Here is a 19241-nt window from a genome sequence, read left to right on the forward strand (position 1 = left end):
GTAACATAAAAGTGCAAGGGGAAGCAGCAAGTGCTGATGTAGAAGCTGCAGCAAGTGATCGGGAAGATCTAGCTAAGATAATTAATGAAGGTGGCTACACTAAACAACAGATTTTCAATGTAGATGAAACAGCTTTATTTTGGAAGAAGATGCCGTCTGGGACTTTCATAGCTAGCGAGAAGTCAATGCCTGGCTTCAAAGCTTCAAAGCTTCAGAGGACAGGCCGACTCTCTTGTTAGGGGCTAATGTAGCTGGTGACTTTAAGTTGAAGCCAATACTCATTTACCATTCCAAAAATCCTAGGGGCCTTAAGAATTATGCTAAATCTACTCTGCCTGTGCTCTGTAAATGGAACAGCAAAGTCTGGATGACAGAACATCTGTTTACAACATGGTTTACTGAAAATTTTAAGCCCACTGTTGATATCTACTGCTCAGAAAAGATTCCTTTCCAAATATTAGTGCTTATCGACAATGCACCTGGTCACCCAAGAGCTCTGATGGAGATGCACAATGAGACTAACGTTTTCATGCCTACTAACACAACAGCCACTCTGCAGCCCATGGATCAAGGAGTAATTTTGAATTTCAAGTCTTATTATCTAAGAAATACATTTTGTAAAGCTATAGCAGCCATAGATAGTGATTCCTCTGATGGATCCAGAACAAGTAAACTGAAAACCTTCTGGAAAAGACTCACCATTCTAGATGCCATTAAGAACATCATGATTCATGGGAAGAGGTCAAAATATCAACATTTACAGGAGTTTGGAATAAGTTGATTCCAACCCTCATGGATGACTTTGAGGGGTTTAAGACTTCAGTGGAGGAAGTAACTGCAGATGTGGTGGAAAGAATTAGAAGTGCAGCCTGAAGATGTGACTGAATCGCTGTAATCTCATGATCAAACTTTCATGGATAAGGAGTTAATTCTTATGGGTGAGCAAAGAAAGTGGTTTCTTAAGATGGAATCTACTCCTGGTGAAGATGCTGTAAAGACTGTTGAAATGACCACAAAGGATTTAGAATATTGCATAAACTTAGTTGATAAAGCAGCAGCAGGGTTTGAGAAGACTGACTTTAATTTTGAAAGAAGTTCTACTGTGGGTAAAAGGCTATCAAACAGCATCGCATGCTACCGAGAAATTGTTCGTGAAGGGAAGAGGCAATCTATGTGGCAAACTTCATTGTCTTATTTTAAGAAATTGCCACAGCCACCCTAACCTTCAGCAACCACCACCCTGATCAGTCAGCAGTCATCAACATCAAGGCAAGACCCTCTACCAGCAAAAAGATTACAACTCCCTGAAGGCTCAGACGATGGTTAGCATTTTTTTTTAAAAATAAAGTTTTGTTTTGTTTTTTTTTTTTTGGTGAGGAATATTGGCCCTGAGCTAACATCTGTGCCCATCTTCCTCTACTTTATATGTGGGATGCCTGCCACAGCATGGTTTGATAGGTGGTGCATAGGTTCGCACCTGGGATCTGAACCTGCGAACCCCAGGCCGCCAAAGGGGAGCGTGCGAACTTAACCACTACACCACCGGGGCAGCCTCAGAAATAAAGTATTTTTAAATTAAGGGATATATGTTGTTTTTTCAGACATAATGCTATTGCACACAACAGACTACAGTATAATGTAAAAATAACTTTCATATGCACTGGGAAACCAAAATATTTGTGTGACTCACTTTATTGCAATATTTGTTTTATTGCAGTGGTCTGGAACCGAACCCTCAATAACTAAGAGGTATGCCTGTATACAATGTATATATTATATATAAATATATATATAATCACTTAGGCACCTATTTTAATGAGCATATAAAAAATATCGAGATTTTTTATCCATCAAATCAGTTAAGCATAACCAATTACTCCTTTTAATGCTTAAGCAATGACTAAATGACAATTGTTAGAACCTAAATAATTTTATTTCTTATTTTCTGAGAATGCTCATATAACCAAAACATTCACACCAAAAGAACAAAACAATGTTTTTTCCCCACTCCACAGATTTTAGCATATAAAATTATTCAAATGCAGTGATATCTACTCAGAAAAAAGAAATAAGAATGTTTTATAAAAATATTAAACAACATAAGAAATCAGACAAAGATAATCAATTAGCTGGAGGCACTTCACGCTGGCCAAACAACACTTGAAAATTATTCTGAAATAAGAGGCTTTGGCCACACAAATTCAAGGTAGTAGGGGTAATTCCTGTTAGATAAGGGAGGTTCACAGAAAAAGTTCATAGAAAAAGAAAGGACAAATTATTTTAGAGAAATCTAAATCAGCTTTGTGAGAAGTGCCATTATTAATGTCATCCACAATTTTGTGTATGCTAACACATGAACAAGCAGAATTATATGCTTAGCTTCCCCCTAAACTAGAAAAGCTTCTTCATGTTACCTTCTTTAAATGTGTTTATTATCCAGTCTAGCTGATCCAGCACACTGCGGAAAGTGCCCATGTGATCGAGGACTTCTTGTGTTATAGAATTCAGGATCTATATCATAAAAGTGTAAGAGGTACATCAATTATAACTTATTCTTATATTCATTTAGGATATATACAACTAGCAAATCAATCCTTTGTTATAAATTAAAAATGAATTTGGATTTCCCATCAAGTCTGAAAAATCACTTTTAAAAATTCTACTAGGGGGCAGCCCGGTGGTGTAGTGGCTAAGTTCGAGTGCTCTGCTTCGGCGGCCCAGGGTTTGCAGGTTTGGATCCTGGGCGCGGACCTAAACACTGCTCATCAAGCCATGCTGTGGCAGGCATCCCACGTATAAAGTAGAGGAAAGGGGCCAGCCGCATGGCTTAGCGGTTACGTGAGCGCACTCCGTTGCTGGCGGCCCGGGGTTCGGATCCCGGGTGTGCATTGACGCACTGCACCTCCCGCCATGCTGAGGCCGCGTCCCACATACAGCAACTAGAAGGACATGCAGCTATGACATACAACTATCTACTGGGGCTTTGGGAGGAAAAAAAATAAATAAAATTATTAAAATAAATAAATAAATAAAAAATAAAGTAGAGGAAGATGGGCATGGATATTAGCCCAGGGCCAATCTTCCTCAGCAAAAAGAGTAGGATTGGCAACAGATGTTAGCTCAGGGATAATCTTGCTTACCAAAAAAAAAAAAAAAAAAAAAAAAAAAAAAAATCTACTGGTACTTAAGTATATCTAATTCATTTTTTTGGATAAGTTATGGATAAAAGGAAACAGGGATGAATAGCAAAGATGTACAGATAACAGAAGAGGGGAGCAAAAATAAAAACCCCCAAACAATATGAGAAACATTAGAAAACTGTAGATTTATCAAAGGAAATAGAATATAAACACTAAGGACACTTTTAAAAAGGAATATTACATTGGTTAATATCCAGCACCCAAAAGGTTTCAAGTAATTTTTGACTGATGAAGAGATACAAGCACTGGGTAAAAATGATCTATAATAAATATATTATAAAACTACAAACTATTACTTGTATTTTTATTATTTTTAGAGCACCAAAGTTACATAAAAGCACAATAAAATTGAATATAATAATCCTGTCCTTCAGAGAAGTACTGTTGGTATTTGGTGTAGTAAACAAAGCTAACATTTCCCTATGATTTGATACGTTATCAGTTACAAAATAGGAAATTCAAAGATGGGGATTCAAACTTAGAACCCTCTGAGTCCAAACACATGATTTTAAATTAAGCACTATGCAATCCTACTAGCACAAAGGCTAAAAACAAAAACTGAATGCTCCAGAATAAGTAGCCTCCTCACTGATGTGGGGGTATGGATTGGCAGGGAATATGTTCCTTTTAACATTTTTGAAACTTACTGATTTCACACTGATTCCAGGAAAGAAGCCATTGATGACAACATGAATGGAATCTTGTAGCATGGAGGTTCGAAACCTTTCTAGTAAATCTCTCTTAGAACCCAAGCCATAAAGCACAATGTTGAACCCCAGGCTGTTAGGAAAGATAGTATTCACGAAATTAAAGTTCAGTACCTCTTATTTCCAATTTTATAATCAACCAGTTTCCTTAATTTAAGCTCATAAAGAATATAGGAAGAATACTGATTCCCAACTTACACAGGCTCAAAGCACCATTTTATTGTCTGCACACAGAGCTTGCAGGTCCAACTCCAGCAGCTTTCCCTCCAGCTCCTATCACCCCCCAAACGACAGATGCCTGGAGGCTAGGGAGAACACACTAGGTACGAGGCACTAAAAAGCTTTACAGGCTAAAGCAGAGTTTTAATTGACAGATTAAACTGGAAAGGTAAGCAGGGGCCAGGTCACAAAGGTCTTGTTAAATCAACTAAGACGTTAACTAGATTTTATTCTAAAGACAACGAGCATTTAAAAGTAACTAGTCAGATGCTAACTGAAAGTAACATGGTCTTTTTAGAAAGATCACACAGGCTGAGCGGGGGTAATGGATAGAAACAAGGGACTGAAAACTAGAAAACCGCCAAAGACTATGGACTTGAATTAGATGTCACAGACAAAAATGTAAGGTGTCAAGAGCTTGATAGGTCAAGTCAATAGGATCTGGAGAGTGAGAGAGGATGTGGAAGGTGAGAGAAAGGGAATATTTACGAACAGCTGCATTTTTTGGCACAGGCAACTACGTGAATGGGGTGACATTCACTGTGCTAGGTGGCAGGGGCAGGTGGGAATGATGGGTTTAAGGTGAGTTAAATTTTATGTATATTATTTATGGGAAATAATCCACATGGAAACCTCCAATATACATTCAGATATCCATGTCTGCTGCTGAGGAGTGAGATCTGGGCTGGGCTGGAGACACAGTTACCGGAGTTACTCACATAGAGAAAGCAACTGAAGCCAAGTGAGTGAAGGAGACAACCCAGAACACAAGGCACTAGGGGTCAAGCTAAAGTTCCTAGGGGTCAAGCTAAAGTTCAACTCTGTGATTGTTTAGGGAGGCCAGTCAGAAACAGAATTTATGTGATGCGTGAGAGCAATCCAGCATAGCCTGGAAATAGGAGAATAGAAAAGAGATATCCACCAAAGGTAGAGATTAGCAAGGTAGAAGCAGCAGAAAAAAAGAAGCAAGGAATTCAGAGAGCTAGCAATTCTACTGAAGTAGCTGACCATGAGGTCCAGGCTGGAAAGCAAAGCAACTCAAGTTATCAAGGTTGACATACCGAAAGAAGGAAGAATTAGTGGACTGGGGGATGGGATTAGAGTGAAGAGCTACTTTATAAATTTATAATGGATTCATAATTAGTTATTGAGAGAACCTAAGGTCCTAGCAGGGAAGATAATCATTCTCTTACTAGCATAACCCTTTGATATATTATTGGCAAAAGAAAACTAGGATTGGGGCCAGTCTGGTGGCACAAGCCATTAAGTGCGTGTGCTCTGCTTCAGCGGCCCAGAGTTCGCAGGTTCAGATCCCAGGCACACACCAACACACTGTTTGTCAAGCCATGCTGTGGAGGCATCCCATATAAAGTGGAGGAAGATGGGCACAGATGTTAGCTCAGGGCCGATCTTCCTCAGCAAAAAAAAAAAAAAAAAAAAAAAGGATTGGCATCAGATGTTAGCTCAGGGCTGATCTTCCTCACACAAAAAAAGAAAACTAGGATCAATTGGGGAAAATTGTAGCAATTTCTATGTTCTTACTGCTTGGTGGACCTGCTGTCTTATTTACCCCAGTGACTATGTAACAGTGTGTGTGCATGTATATTTACATTAGCACATTTTAAGCACTTCCTTATACTAAGGTCCTTTTTAAAAATACAAGCATAAAAGTAATTATAGTAAAAAAAAAATACTATGTTTTAATTTTAATCATTCTAGATATTTTAATGGAAATTTAAAATTCAACTTGAGGTATCTGAAAAATGATAAAATTGAAAAATATTATAAGATATAATTTTAAAATGGTAAAATGATGTTTATGGGACAGATTCTCATGAAATTCTGAAGGTCCATAGCACATGTATATAGAATGAGATTAGAAGAAATATATATTCGCTCTATTTGGAACTTTGCTACGGAAAACTGGATTAAAATCTGATATATTTATCAACCTTAATAAATTAGATTTTCAAATATATTATGAGTAATAGCTTATAATTCTAAGAAAGATTATTTATTTTACAAATGGCTTTCACATCTGATAAGCTTAGAAAACATAAATTTCTTGAAAACTGTAGAATTTCTAAGAGTCACAATAATATGAAATTTCTACATTTGAGTCATAAAATTGGGAAAACATCTGTTTTTTCAAATTTTTATATATAAATCAAAAATATAGGGGCCGGCCCGGTGGCATAGCAGTTAAGTGTGTGCGCTCTGCTGCGGCAGCCTGGGGTTCACAGGTTCGGATCCCAGGCACACACTGATGCACGGCTTGTCAAGCCATGCTGTGGGGGTGTCCCATATAAAGTAGAGGAAGATGGGCATGGATAGATATTAGCCCAGGGTCAACCTTCCTCAGCAAGAAGAGGAGGGCTGGCATCGGATGTCAGCTCAGGGCTGATCTTCCTCACACAATAAAATATATATATATCTCTCTCAATTCATTGTAAAAAGAAAATTAAATGTAAAATTGCCTTGATTTTAACAGACCTGTATATTATATTATTCTTTATTTTACAAGGGTATCATGGTAATAGTACTTACTGTAACTGCAACATCCATTTATGAAATAATTGTTCATACTGTTGATTTAGTTGTTTAAGTTCAGCAGAAAAGGAAGGAGCAACCTTGCTCAATAAGTTATGCAAAGTTTGCTTTAAAAGAAGGAAAAGAGAGGAAAGAAAATCACTCTCAAGCTACATACATCAAATCAATCCAAACTAAAAATATTTCCTTAGAGGTAGAGGTTAGGAAAGGCCATTAGTAGAAATACAACTTTAATCAGGTTTAATAATTAATGTATCAACTGAATATACCTATTTCAAATACAATTCAAATATCTGTTTTCTTAAAAATTTTTAAATATTCTTTTTAGTACAAATATTTAATAACACTAAAGAATTTTGACTAAGTTTTGACTAGAACCATTTACACGATTGTAAATTCCACATATAATGCTTTCATTTCTAAAAAGATCGTTACCATAAGGAGATGATTAAACCTGCCTCCTAGCTTTGACAACAAATCCAGACTTTAAAAAACCTATGGATCTGAAAAAATGTAAAAGCTTAAAGTAACAGTTCAATATTAATTCTCAGAAAAAAATTAAAGGTTCTTTATAATTTACCGTTACCATTAGTAAAATACACTTGTATCCCTGCTCCTCTTCCAAAAGCTATCTCTAACAAGTCGTTTATCTTCAATAAGTATAGCAAAATTTTTGAAATGATAATGTAAATAAATTGAGTAATGTACATTGCCCTGCAACCAAAACTTGAAAATTCATGCTGGTGAACCCAACATAGCTCACTTTTTGAAATGAAGTCTCTAGCAAAAAGCTGTATATGTGTTTTTACCCTGGCACCACAATGTTTTCATGATTCTGCCCTTTAAGTGAAATATTTCTTTACTACTGAAGACTAGAGTTGCAATCATCATTCCAGGCAGTCCGGCCTGTATACTTTTTATTTATCCACATACTTAAAGAGAAATAGGACAAGTTCTAAGTAAAACTGTTAAATAGGCAGTTTTTATTTTATTTTTTTGTGAGGAAGATCAGCCCTGAGCTAACATCCATGCTAATCCTCCTCTTTTTGCTGAGGAAGACTCTGAGCTAACATCTATTGCCAATCCTCCTCCTTTTTCTTCTTCCCCAAAGCCCCTGTAGATAGTTGTATGTCATAGTTGCACATCCTTCTAGTTGCTGCATGTGGGACGCGGCCTCAGCATGGCCAGGGAAGCGGTGCGTCGGTAAGCCCCCAGGATGCGAACCTGGGCCGAAGCAGAGCACACGCACTTAATCGCTAAGCCAAGGGGCCGGCCCTAGGCAGTTTTTAAAATTTCTCTCATTCCTTCTGAAGTTTAGAGCCCTGAAAAATCAGATAAAGCACTAGTATCATTTCCAGTAGTCACTTATACTGGATTATCAGAGCATACTCACACCTGAGTGTGAACTCTGGAATGTTATCTTACCTATGAACTTTCAATTCAAACTTTAGTATTGGTGGAGAAGCGCACTATTGGCCCCAATACTTCCCCTCTCCCTCTATGCACGCCCTTTACCATGTGACTCTGCAGTCCCTCCCACTAAAGAGGTGGAGTCTAGTTGCCTGCTTTTTGACTTTGTTTTCAGCCACGTGATTTGCGGTGGCCATTAGGATGAGGCAGAAGTGACAATGACCCAGTTTTGAGCCCAGGCTTTCAGAGGTCTCGTGTTTTTCCACCTCTTCCCTTACATCTATGAAACTGTCACAAGAAGAACATGGCTCAGTTAGCCTGCTGGTCCAAGGAGGAAGAGAGATGTATGGAGCAAATCCTAGATCAGCCAACACCCAGCTGACCCCAGACATGAGAAATACATGCTTACTGACACATGCTACTGAGACTGTATTGGTTAGTCATGACCACAATCAATGAAAGACTTTCCTTTCCTTATTATCAGTAACAGGTGTTGCTTTCATCATCTGAGAGGTCTTTTTGTCTCTAGGTCCTATGAAGTCCTCCTTTGACCCTAGATCCATTTATCCTTCTCCCATGTTGCTTATATAAAAATAAACGCACTGGGGGCCAGCCCTGTGGCCTAGTGGTTAAGTTCCATTTCGACCCAGTTTCAGTTCCTGGGGAACAAACCTACACTACTCATCAGCGGTCGTGCTGTGGCAGCAACCCACATACAAAAAAATAGACAAAGACTGGCACAGATGTTAGCTCAGGGAGAATCTTCTTCAGGAAAAAAAAAGAAAAAATTATATATATATATATATATATATATATATATATATGGACTAAGCAGATGTTAGAGCCATCTCTTCTTTGGAACAACTTGTCTTCTTGACACATGCTTTCAGCTAGTTTCTGATCTGAGTCTTAATACCAATGAGCCAGGTGACAAACAAAACAAAACAACACAAAACAACCACACAGCACCATGTCATCCAGGTCATAGAGTCTTACCCTACATTCTCCTTCCTCTTTTCTATAGCTTGAAAACTCTTTCAAAAGCCCTGTACACCTCAGAAAATTGGACTAAATTCTAGTTTGCAGAGAATAATAAAATTTTTGTGTGTGTGTGTGAGGAAGACCAGCCCTGAGCTAACATCCAATGCCAATCCTCCTCTTTTTGCTGAGTAAAACTTGCCCTGGGCTAACATCTATGCCCATCTTCTCTACTTTATATGGGACGCCGCCACAGAATGGCTTAACAAGTGGTGCGTCGGTGCGCGCCCAGGATCCGAACCGGCGAATCCCGGGCCGCTGCAGTGGAGCGTGCACACCCAACCGCTTGTGCCACCGGGCCAGCCCCGAGAATAGTAAAATCTTAACACTCTTTGAGCCAATAACAATCTTTTCTTTTTTTTTTTTCTTTTTTTCCAGTGAGGAAGATCAGCCCTGAGCTAACATCTGTGCTAATCCTCATCATTTTGCTGAGGAAGACTGGCTCTGAGCTAACATCTATTGCCAATCCTCCTCCTTTTTTTTTTCCCCCAAAGCCCCAGTAGATAGTTGTATGTCATAGTTGCACATCCTTCTACTTGCTATACGTGGGACGCGGCTTCAGCATGGCAGGAGAAGCAGTGTGTCGGTTTGCGCCCAGGATCCGAACCCGGGCCGCCAGTAGCCGAGCACGCACGCTTAACCACTAAGCCACGGGGCCGGCCCCCACAATCTCTTCTTGATTTAGGTTATCAACTCCACTTTCTACTGAAAACTTTTCTTACTCAGATGGTTCTGTCTCCCCTTAAGGAGGTATGAGTCAAAACCCCAATAAGTACAACTGTATGGTATTTTTTACAAAATGAGATACTGAAATCAAAGTATATAGCAACCTTGTTACCTTACTGTGCTGGGCAGGTTTTCCATAATATCAAGAAGGAGAACACCCTCTGCTTTTTGTAAGGTTTGTAACTGAAAGAGTCAGGTCATAGTCTTTGTTTTATGACTAGACTGTGCCAGGTTCAATGAATATGTGGGTTAAATGCATAACAAACATTAATGGTACATGGATAGCAAAGAAACCACGACCCTGATGATTATTACAAATCCTAAAGAAATGATAAGAGAAACAATGTGTAATTATAGTATGTCAAACAGAATTCTAATCCAGTGAACCATATACCATTTATATAATAAAATATGTAATAGTTACATCACATTAATTTGTGTTTCACTTGATCAGGACAATAATTCTGCTTGTGTACACTTAGTCTTCAAAATTGGTGCTTTATGTAGTATATTTTTCAGCTCACAATAAGAAAAATTTAGAAGTAACATTTCTTGCAACATACCTGATCCAACTTAGGTCTCTTTAGTTTCTGCAGTGTTCTATCAGAGGTTAAAACTTTTGAACTGCTATGAGCTTCAAAATATTCTTCTACTAAGTCACTCTGAAAGTGGACAGAGCAAAGTCAGTTCTTAGTTTCAGCTATTTGTTTTATATCAAAACCAGACAGTAATATTAGTGTAAAATAGGATATGTGAAATTCTTTATTTGGCAGTCAATATTTTCTTTTTGAAGCAACAACACAGATTAAGACCAAGCGAATTTAATTCTAGTAATAAAACTGAGTAACTCTTAGGATCATAAAAGTTAAAGAAATGCCTAGATTAAAGTAGTCTGTTCCCAAAAACAATTCCTAAGTTCCAACAGATAATTTCCATTAAGATTAAAAAAAAAAAAAAGCGTTTTACATATCAGGACCTTTGTTTTGCCTCACACAGTCCTAAGAAATCCTTTAATAATAGTACAGTTGCAAAGCTGTTAAAACAAGGAGGATACCAACAACAAGGTGAAAAAAGATTTGTCTACTATTTCAGGAAAACGGCTCACTACTTGTTCTACTGGTGCTTGCTCTACTGGTGGAGGGCAGGACTACCCTCCACGTTGGTAAGGAAGGGATGGAAAGCCAGTAGGCTTCCTAGACTGCTCTGAATCTTTACACAGAACACCAGGAGAATTAGCCTTTTCTCAAGCCATGGTGTCTGCAGTGTTCTACACAACTCAAGGTGGATCCACAGCCACATAGTCTATTGCTTACACTGAGCTGAATACATCAACAATGTTACAAAACAAAACTATATAAAAAGGTATACACTGAGAGGTCTTTCCTCCAATTATCCAATCAATATTTATTTATTTAAAAGATAATACATTTTATACAATTGAATTGAGACATCACCTTCAGCATATACTATGGTATTGATATACGAATATGGACTCAGACAGGCCAGGATAGAAAGTCCAGAAATAGACACAAATATACATGGAAATTTATGTGAAAGGCTGAGAAAATATAGAAAAGAAAAAAAATTATGTTGATCCTCCCATTTGGATCTCTTTCCTTAGGGTAGCTTATCTTTGAGATATTATACAACTTTTCTTTAAGGTTAAAGTCTCTTCACTTACTGTTTTATCTCTTTTCATTTTCTTAGGAGGTGTTTCTTTGCAAACAGGAGCGGAAACTACTCTACTCTGAGCTTGACTCTTTTGGCTCAGTACGACTTCATTAGTGTCCTCTTCGTATTCTTGTGCAACTCCTTCATCCTCCTCTGAGTTGGAAGCAGAATATTCACTTTCACTGTCAGAATGAGACCTTGGAACTGTGGGGGAAAACGCAATGAAGAAGCTTTGCCATCTGACAAGAGAGGCCTGTGGGACGACAGGAAGAGTGTGGGCTTGGAAGTGAGAGAGCCTGACCGGTGGTTTTCTCATGACTCGCTGACGGTTTCACCAGAGCTAAGTAGGTAAGTTTTCTGAGCACCAGTTTCCTCACTTATCAAATGAGGCGAATAGTGCCTAATTTAATAAACCATTCGTGGAGATTACACTGATATGTATGTAAAGCAACCAACAATACCTAACACATAGGAACTGTGGCAGAAACTGTCAATCATACCTAATACCATTCTTTCTTCTTTGCTAAGAGAACTCCAATTTTGTAAAATGTGGCAATGTGCCCCACCCTAAGGGATAGATAATCATGGTAATCACCTTTTTCTTTGCCAGATACTTGCTTTCTCAGCCTCCTTTGCAACTACGGTTGGCTATGTAACCCTCTGACCAATGAAACTTGAGGGGAAACTTGCTGGAGGCTTCTGGGAAAAATTTTCCTCACTATGGAAGGAAAGCCCCTTATTTATACCCATAGCTTAAAGCTATGGAAGCCATTTTGCAATATGAAGTATCAAATCTAAAGATGAAAAATGCTGGTGGCAAAGCAAAAAGACAGGAAGAAGCTGTTGAGTCACTACATCAACCACAGAACTGTGTATCCCTCAACTTCTTATGGTGTGAGATCCTTAAATGTCTATGGCTTAAGCCACTGTTGTAGAATTTTCCATTGCTGCCTACTGAAAACACCATCCTGATACAGTACTTACTAAATGGTAGCTACTATTGCAAGTACTACTAGTACACAGGCACGCTCCAGCCCAGAGTTGATACAAGAATTATATTTTTAAACAAACCATAGCCACTTCCCAGAAATAACAAAGCTAGTTTTACACTCATAAAGATAAAACTAGTTTTACACTTAAAAAAATAAGAATAAAACTACTGCAAAAAGTTAACTTCGAAAATATGAGTGAAATAACTAACCAAATCAGTATATTTATCCTCAACAATAGATATATTTCAGAATATCCAGATTCAGCATAAACAAATACAGATACTAAAAGAGAAACAAAGGAGTGATTCTGTGGGCATGTATAGCTTATCAGATTCAGATTTGCTGACTGCTGCCCACGATAGATGCATGAGTTAGAAGTGGTGGGAGGTACCAGAAAATGTCTCCTCCTAATTTACATGTATACATCATACATGTAGTGACACATGTTTGCTGGTCATTGAGAAGGAAGAGGAAGTTGACCTTCTCTCTGAAAAGGATTCTTCTTTGGGGTAAGGAGGAAACATAGGATATGGGATGTATTTGATATAAAATAATAATAATCATAATTGCAAATACCAGCTCTTACTGCTTCAGATATGCAATCATTTATTATCATTTTTATGTGATTAAAAATGTAGTATGAACAGCTTTATGAAATCTATACCTTGAAAAGAACAGGCTACAGTATGGATTTGACAACATCAGGTAATATTATTGTCAAGTGGTCAGCCCCAAGAAAGGAGCTGACAGCTCTGAAATACAAAGTCAACAAGTCATTTGCCCCAAAGTTCAATATTTAAAACTTTAAAACCATTTTTAATCTCCCAGAAGGCAGGATCCATGTCTGTTTACTTGGCCTTGGATAGCATTCAGTACAACTATGAATATCTAAAATTATTTCATTATAAAATTTCTAAATAAATCAACAGAACCACTTCCAAAACTGACTCAAAACAAACTAAAAAGCATGTTATTTTATTGGAGAGACATTTTAAGTAACCTCAACATCCACTGATTATAACATAAAAGACACAGTGCTAAGTGTTGGAGTTAAAAATATAAGATATAGTCCTTGCCCTTAAGGAATCTACAATTTAATTGAGGACATGAACATATCCTTTCTTCCATGACAAGGAATAGCAATAAGTAGTTGTAACGTGGCTTAGCGGTTAAGCGTGCGCGCTCCGCTGCTGGCGGCCCGGGTTTGGATCCGGGTGCGCACCGACACACCGCTTCTCCGGCCATGCTGAGGCTGTGTCCCACATACAGCAACTAGGAGGATGTGCAGCTATGACATACAACTATCTACTGGGGCTTTGCGGGAAAAAAATAAATAAAATTATTAAAAAAAAAAAGTAGTTGTAACAATGAAAGACAATAACAGCCCACACCCGGTAAGCACATAGCCTGGTCAAGCCCCCGATGAAGCACTTTTGACACCCTATATTTCAATTAAGCTCAGAAGAACTCTGGGGCTAGTTATCATTATCCCTGTTTTTTCATCTGAGGCACAGAGAGGTCCCTGAAGTGGCAGGCCAGAGGCAAGAAGCAAGCAGTCTAAGACTAGAACCTGTATACTTGACCATTACTGCCCCTCGTTCACCAGCCTCTTGTTTTTTATAAAGATTCAGTGTAAAAAGAAACACATACCCATTAATCTTTTCCTTAGAGCACGAGGTGTTGACAGAAACTCACTTTTATCATTGGTCTGTTTAAAAATAAAAAAGCAATATACTTTAAATAGTCAAATAATAATGACAACATGGAAATTAATGATGGATCTGAGTGAAAGAGGTTAGAAGAGAAGAAAAATATTTTGTTTTCAATAGACTACATTAGAACTAGATGAGCCTAGTTCCTAGAACTAGAAGACAATGACAAATCAAGTTGTTCGGGAAAAAAAAACAAAGAGTGTACAACAAAAACGATACTAGAAATTCTAAAGGACTCCTAGAGTGATTCTAGAAGTTGTACTCTAGACAGCCATAGAGTATGTATGTACTTTTATTATGTAAAGAAAAGGCATAAGTATCAGGCATCAGTTCCCCATCTTGACAGCCTTTTGAACCACTTTTCACCTATCAGATTAGCAGAATATTTTTTTTTTGTGTGAGGGAGATCAGCCCTGAGCTAACATCCATGCTAATCCTCCTCTTTTTGCTGAGGAAGACCGGCTCTGAGCTAACATCTACTGCCAATCCTCCTCCTTTTTTTTTCCCCCAAAGCCCCAATAGATAGTTGTATGTCATAGCTGCACATCCTTCTAGTTGCTGTGTGTGGAACACGGCCTCAGCATGGCCGGAGAAGCGGTGCATCAGTGCGCCCCCGGGATCCGAACCCAGGCCGCCAGTAGCGGAGCACGTGCACTTAACCGCTAAGCCATGGGGCTGGCCCGCAGAATATTTTTTTTAAAAAAAGGTAATAGGGGCCGGCCCGGTGGCGCAAGCGGTTAAGTGTGCGTGCTCTGCTGCAGCGGCCCCGGGTTCGCGGTTTGGATCCTGGGCGCGCACTGACGCACCGCTTGGCAAGCCATGCTGTGGCGGCGTCCCATATAAGTAGAGGAAGATGGGCATGGATGTTAGCCCAGGGCCAGTCTTCCTCAGTAAAAAAAAAAAGAGGAGGATTGGCAGATGTTAGCTCAGGGCCGATCTTCCTCACACACACAAAAAAAAGGTAATAATATCCAGTGACGATGAGTAAGTAAGGAAATAGGTGCTCCTATGCACATGGCAATGGGTCTTTTAACGCGCTAGAACTTTACTGGTGTTAAAGCATTACATTCTGTGAGGAAGAAACACATTTATAACTTTTACTTCTGTATTTTTAAATTTTTAAACATTTTATGGAAGTATAAAGTATGTTTTTCTTTCCCTCACATAATATAATATTTTAACACCATTAAATTTCTAGCACATTAAAATATCCACTGCTGCATACATGTTAATTTTTTACGGTATTGATAAAAAGATAAAGTACCCTGGAGGCCGGCCTGGTGGCGTAGCGGTTAATTCTAGCACTCTGCTTCGGCGGCCCGGGATTCGTGGGTTCAGAACCCAGGCGTGAATCTACTCATTGCTCATCAGGCCATGCTGTGGCGGTATCCCACATACAAAACAGAGGAAGATGAGCACAGATGTTAGCTCAGGGCCAATCTTCCTCACCAAAAAGAAAAAAAAGATAAAAGTACCCTGTATTTTTTTGGCAATATGAAAATCAAAAAAATTTAAGTCTGTTGTCTTGTGATAGGTTGTTTGTGCTAGTTACAGATGTTAATAAATTTTGATTTGGGGGCTGGCCCCATGGGTTAGTGGTTAAGTGCGCACGCTCCGCTGCTGGCGGCCCGGGTTCGGATGCCGAGCGAGCACCAACACACTGCTTCTCCGGTCACGCTGAGGCCACGTCCCACATGCAGCAACTAGAGGGAAGTGCAACTATGACATACAACTATCTACTGGGGCTTTGAGGGAAAAATAAATAAATAAATAAAATTAAAAAAAAAAATTTTGATTTGGGATATTAAGAATAGTACTATAGGGGCCGGCCCTGTGGCCTAGTGTTTAAGTTCAGCGTGCTCTGCTTTGGCAACCCAGGTTCAGTTCCTGGGTACGGACGTATACCACTTGTCAGCCATGCTGTGGCGGTGTCCCGCGTACAAAATAGAGGAAGATTGGCACAGATGGTAGCACAGGGCTAATCTTTCTCAAGCAAAAAGAGGAAGATTAGCAACAGATGTTAGCTCTGGGCAAATCATCCTCAGCTCAAAAAAAAACAACAACAAAAAGAATAGTACTATGATAATTGAGCTGATCTCAACGGGTTTATAAAGTATATGACAGTATGTTTTAAACGTTTTTGATTCTGATCTTTTATATTTTGCCACCTTGATCCGGTACTCTGGTACATATATAACCAAAACAAATTATATTGAAATAACACTTACAAAATAAGAAATTTTCTATTTTATTCTATTTCATTTTTTAAACTGCTAGTCACATCCTACTAAACCCATTTCAAGATTGAGAGTTGAGACAACCTGCATCCATATGGCTTAATTATCAGGTCTGAGAACACCTGTGTCAAAATAACCATTTCAGAAAATTCTCACTCAAAAAGATAAGGCTAGGGCCGGCCCCGTGGCTTAGTGGTTAAGTGCATGTGCTCCGCTGCTGGCAGCCCGGGTTTGGATCCCGGGAGTGCACCAACGCACCGCTTCTCCGGCCATGCCGAGGCCACGTCCCACATACAGCAACTAGAAGGATGTGCAGCTATGACATACAACTATCTACTGGGGTTTTGGGGGAAAAAATAAATAAATAAATAAAGTCTTTAAAAAAAAAAAAGATAAGGCTATAAACTAATAAATAACTCCTCTTTGCTACAGAAATTTCTGCAAACTAATTTATCTCGACAGTTTGCTCATTTGGGCAACCTGTTCTCCCACGAGGACAACAGATTTCTCACCAGGCAAACAGCCTGCTTATCAAACAACAGCTTACTTATCAAGACTCAGTTTGGAGCTGGCCCTGTGGCGTAGCGGTTAAGTGCGCACGCTCTGCTGCTGGCGGCTTGGGTTCAGATCACGGGCATGAACCGATGCACCACTTGTCAGGCCATGCTGTGGTGGTGTCCCATATAAAGTAGAGGAAGATGGGCACAGATATTAGCCCAGGGCCAGTCTTCCTCAGCAAAAAAGAGGAGGATTGGCCTGGATGTTAGCTCAGGGCTGATCTTCCTCACACACACAAAAAAAAAACACAAAGGAGAAGATAAAAATTGTCAATTCCTTTCAGCTACCCTGGAATGAACTGACCAAATCCAATTTAGCTTTCAAATGTAAATTATAAAAGGACAGATTAATGTATTTAATGGATCTCGAGATCAATCTCCCAAGAAACAACAAAACACTATATATAAAAGCAAAACAAAACAAACCAAAAACCATAAAATTTCCAGGCCAGCTCTACTAAGTTGAAAATACCTAGGGATAGTTCTGACACAGAAAAGTCATGACAGTTGGGTCCAGAAGACCTGGCTTCATTTTCCAGCTTTTCTCCTTCCTAGTTAGGTGAACTTAGACAACTCACTTCAGATCACTGAACCTCAGATTCTCCACCTATAAGTTAGGTATTTAATTGGCAAATACCTGTAAATTATAAAGCACTATATAAATTAAGAGATGAAATGGATTATTATTAGTATTGTTTTGGTGAGGAAGATTGGCCCTGAGCTAACACCTGTTGCCAATCTTCCTCTTTTTGCTGGAGGAAGAGTTGCCCTGAGCTAACATCTGTGCCTGTCTTCCTCTATTTTGCATGTGGGTCATCGCCACAGCATGGCTTGATGAGTGGTGTAGGTCTGCACCCAGGATCCGAACCCTCGAACCTGGGCCGCCGAAGCGGAGTGCACTGAACTTAACCACTATGCCACCAGGCCAGCACCCGAAATGGATATTTTTCATCATGTCTTACTGTGTAACACTAAGGTGTTTGCCTGTTTTCAGTCAACTGCTTACCTTCAACTGAACTTTGTCTGAAGCAGAAGGCCCTAAAGAATGAAACAAAAAGCCATCACTTACTACAAATACTTCACTTTCCATAATAGTCTAGTTACATTAAAAGCAAAGTTGCAGTTTCTACCTAGAAGCCACCCATAATATTGAATTCTCAACTAACTGCATCTGCACTAGAGGCTGAATTGTCACTATTAATTTCATGATTACTCCCATTAGTGACAGCTACATCCTGAACTTCTGTAGCATTCATATACCAAGAAAAAATGGAGCCCTTCTCATGGTTCATCATTTAAAAAGTACACTGTTTAACCTGGTTGGAATGGGTCACTCAAAAACAATAGCTCCACAATTCTCCACAAACTATAAGACTTCCAAAGCCTTATCTCAAATAGTATTTGCCAAAGCAAATCTTCCATGAACATCTGGCTAACTCAAACAAACGACAACACGGTTTTCAGACTGTTTCTAGTTGGCCTTGTCCATTTGCATAACTTCAACCAGCACAGATACTTTCCCCCTTCATTGATAGCTAAATATGGGGATACTAAGGCACACAGGTTGGGGTATTAACTGCATTTTGCCGAATGAATTTTCAGAATAGAAAAGAAAAAATTATATAAAAACGCACTTTGACAAGAAAGAAAGTAACATACTGCAACTTGAAGCAACTTTGAAAACTCTCTTCAAAGAACTGAGGTAAAGTCTTACCCTTGCTACATTGAGGAATGTTTATCATAATTTCAGGATCATTCTTCAAATTGAATGCAGCACTTTTTCTTGGTGTTTTTGCTAGTTCTGAAGCTATAAACAGACAAAAGAAATATATAAAAGACCTTTAATGGGCAACAGTAGATGAAGAGGAGAAATAGCCTTATTTCACTTACATAAATTCTTAAAAAAAAGGAAACTTGCCTACAACTATTATCAGAAAGATAAACAGGGGCTGGCCCCGTGGCTTAGCGGTTAAGTGCTCGTGCTCTGCTACTGGCAGCCCAGGTTCGGATCCCGGGCGCACACAGTTGCCCTGCTTGTCCGGCCATGCTGAGGCGGCGTCCCACATACAGCAACTAGCAGGATGTGCAATTATAACATACAACTATCTACTGGGGCTTTTGGGAGAAAAAGGGAAAAAAAATTAAAAAGAAAAGAAAAATAGGGCCGGCCCTGTGGCTTAGTGGTTAAGTGCGCACGCTCCACTGCTGGTGGCCTGGGTTTG

The 19241-nt window shown here is 39.1% G+C and overlaps 1 protein-coding gene across 5 annotated transcripts in view; it reads right to left on the bottom strand.

Annotated features, from left to right (window-relative positions):
* ORC2 (origin recognition complex subunit 2) overlaps window positions 1-19241 on the bottom strand; it is a 50789-nt gene that overhangs the window by 12057 nt on the left and 19491 nt on the right. For 3 of the 5 annotated variants that reach the window (XM_058549562.1, XM_058549565.1, XM_058549563.1), the window contains 8 exons: window positions 18734-18826; window positions 18026-18057; window positions 14164-14221; window positions 11532-11725; window positions 10414-10512; window positions 6674-6783; window positions 3848-3980; window positions 2415-2511 (listed from right to left, as the gene is read on the bottom strand). In XM_058549562.1, the coding sequence (XP_058405545.1) occupies window positions 2415-2511; window positions 3848-3980; window positions 6674-6783; window positions 10414-10512; window positions 11532-11725; window positions 14164-14221; window positions 18026-18057; window positions 18734-18826 (816 nt within the window). The remainder of the gene's footprint in view (window positions 1-2414; window positions 2512-3847; window positions 3981-6673; window positions 6784-10413; window positions 10513-11531; window positions 11726-14163; window positions 14222-18025; window positions 18058-18733; window positions 18827-19241) is intronic. The other 2 variants (XM_058549564.1, XM_058549566.1) reach the window with 2 other exon arrangements.

Source organism: Diceros bicornis, chromosome 10 (assembly GCF_020826845.1).
Source record: "Diceros bicornis minor isolate mBicDic1 chromosome 10, mDicBic1.mat.cur, whole genome shotgun sequence".
In the NCBI taxonomy this organism is placed as follows: Eukaryota; Metazoa; Chordata; class Mammalia; order Perissodactyla; family Rhinocerotidae; genus Diceros; species Diceros bicornis.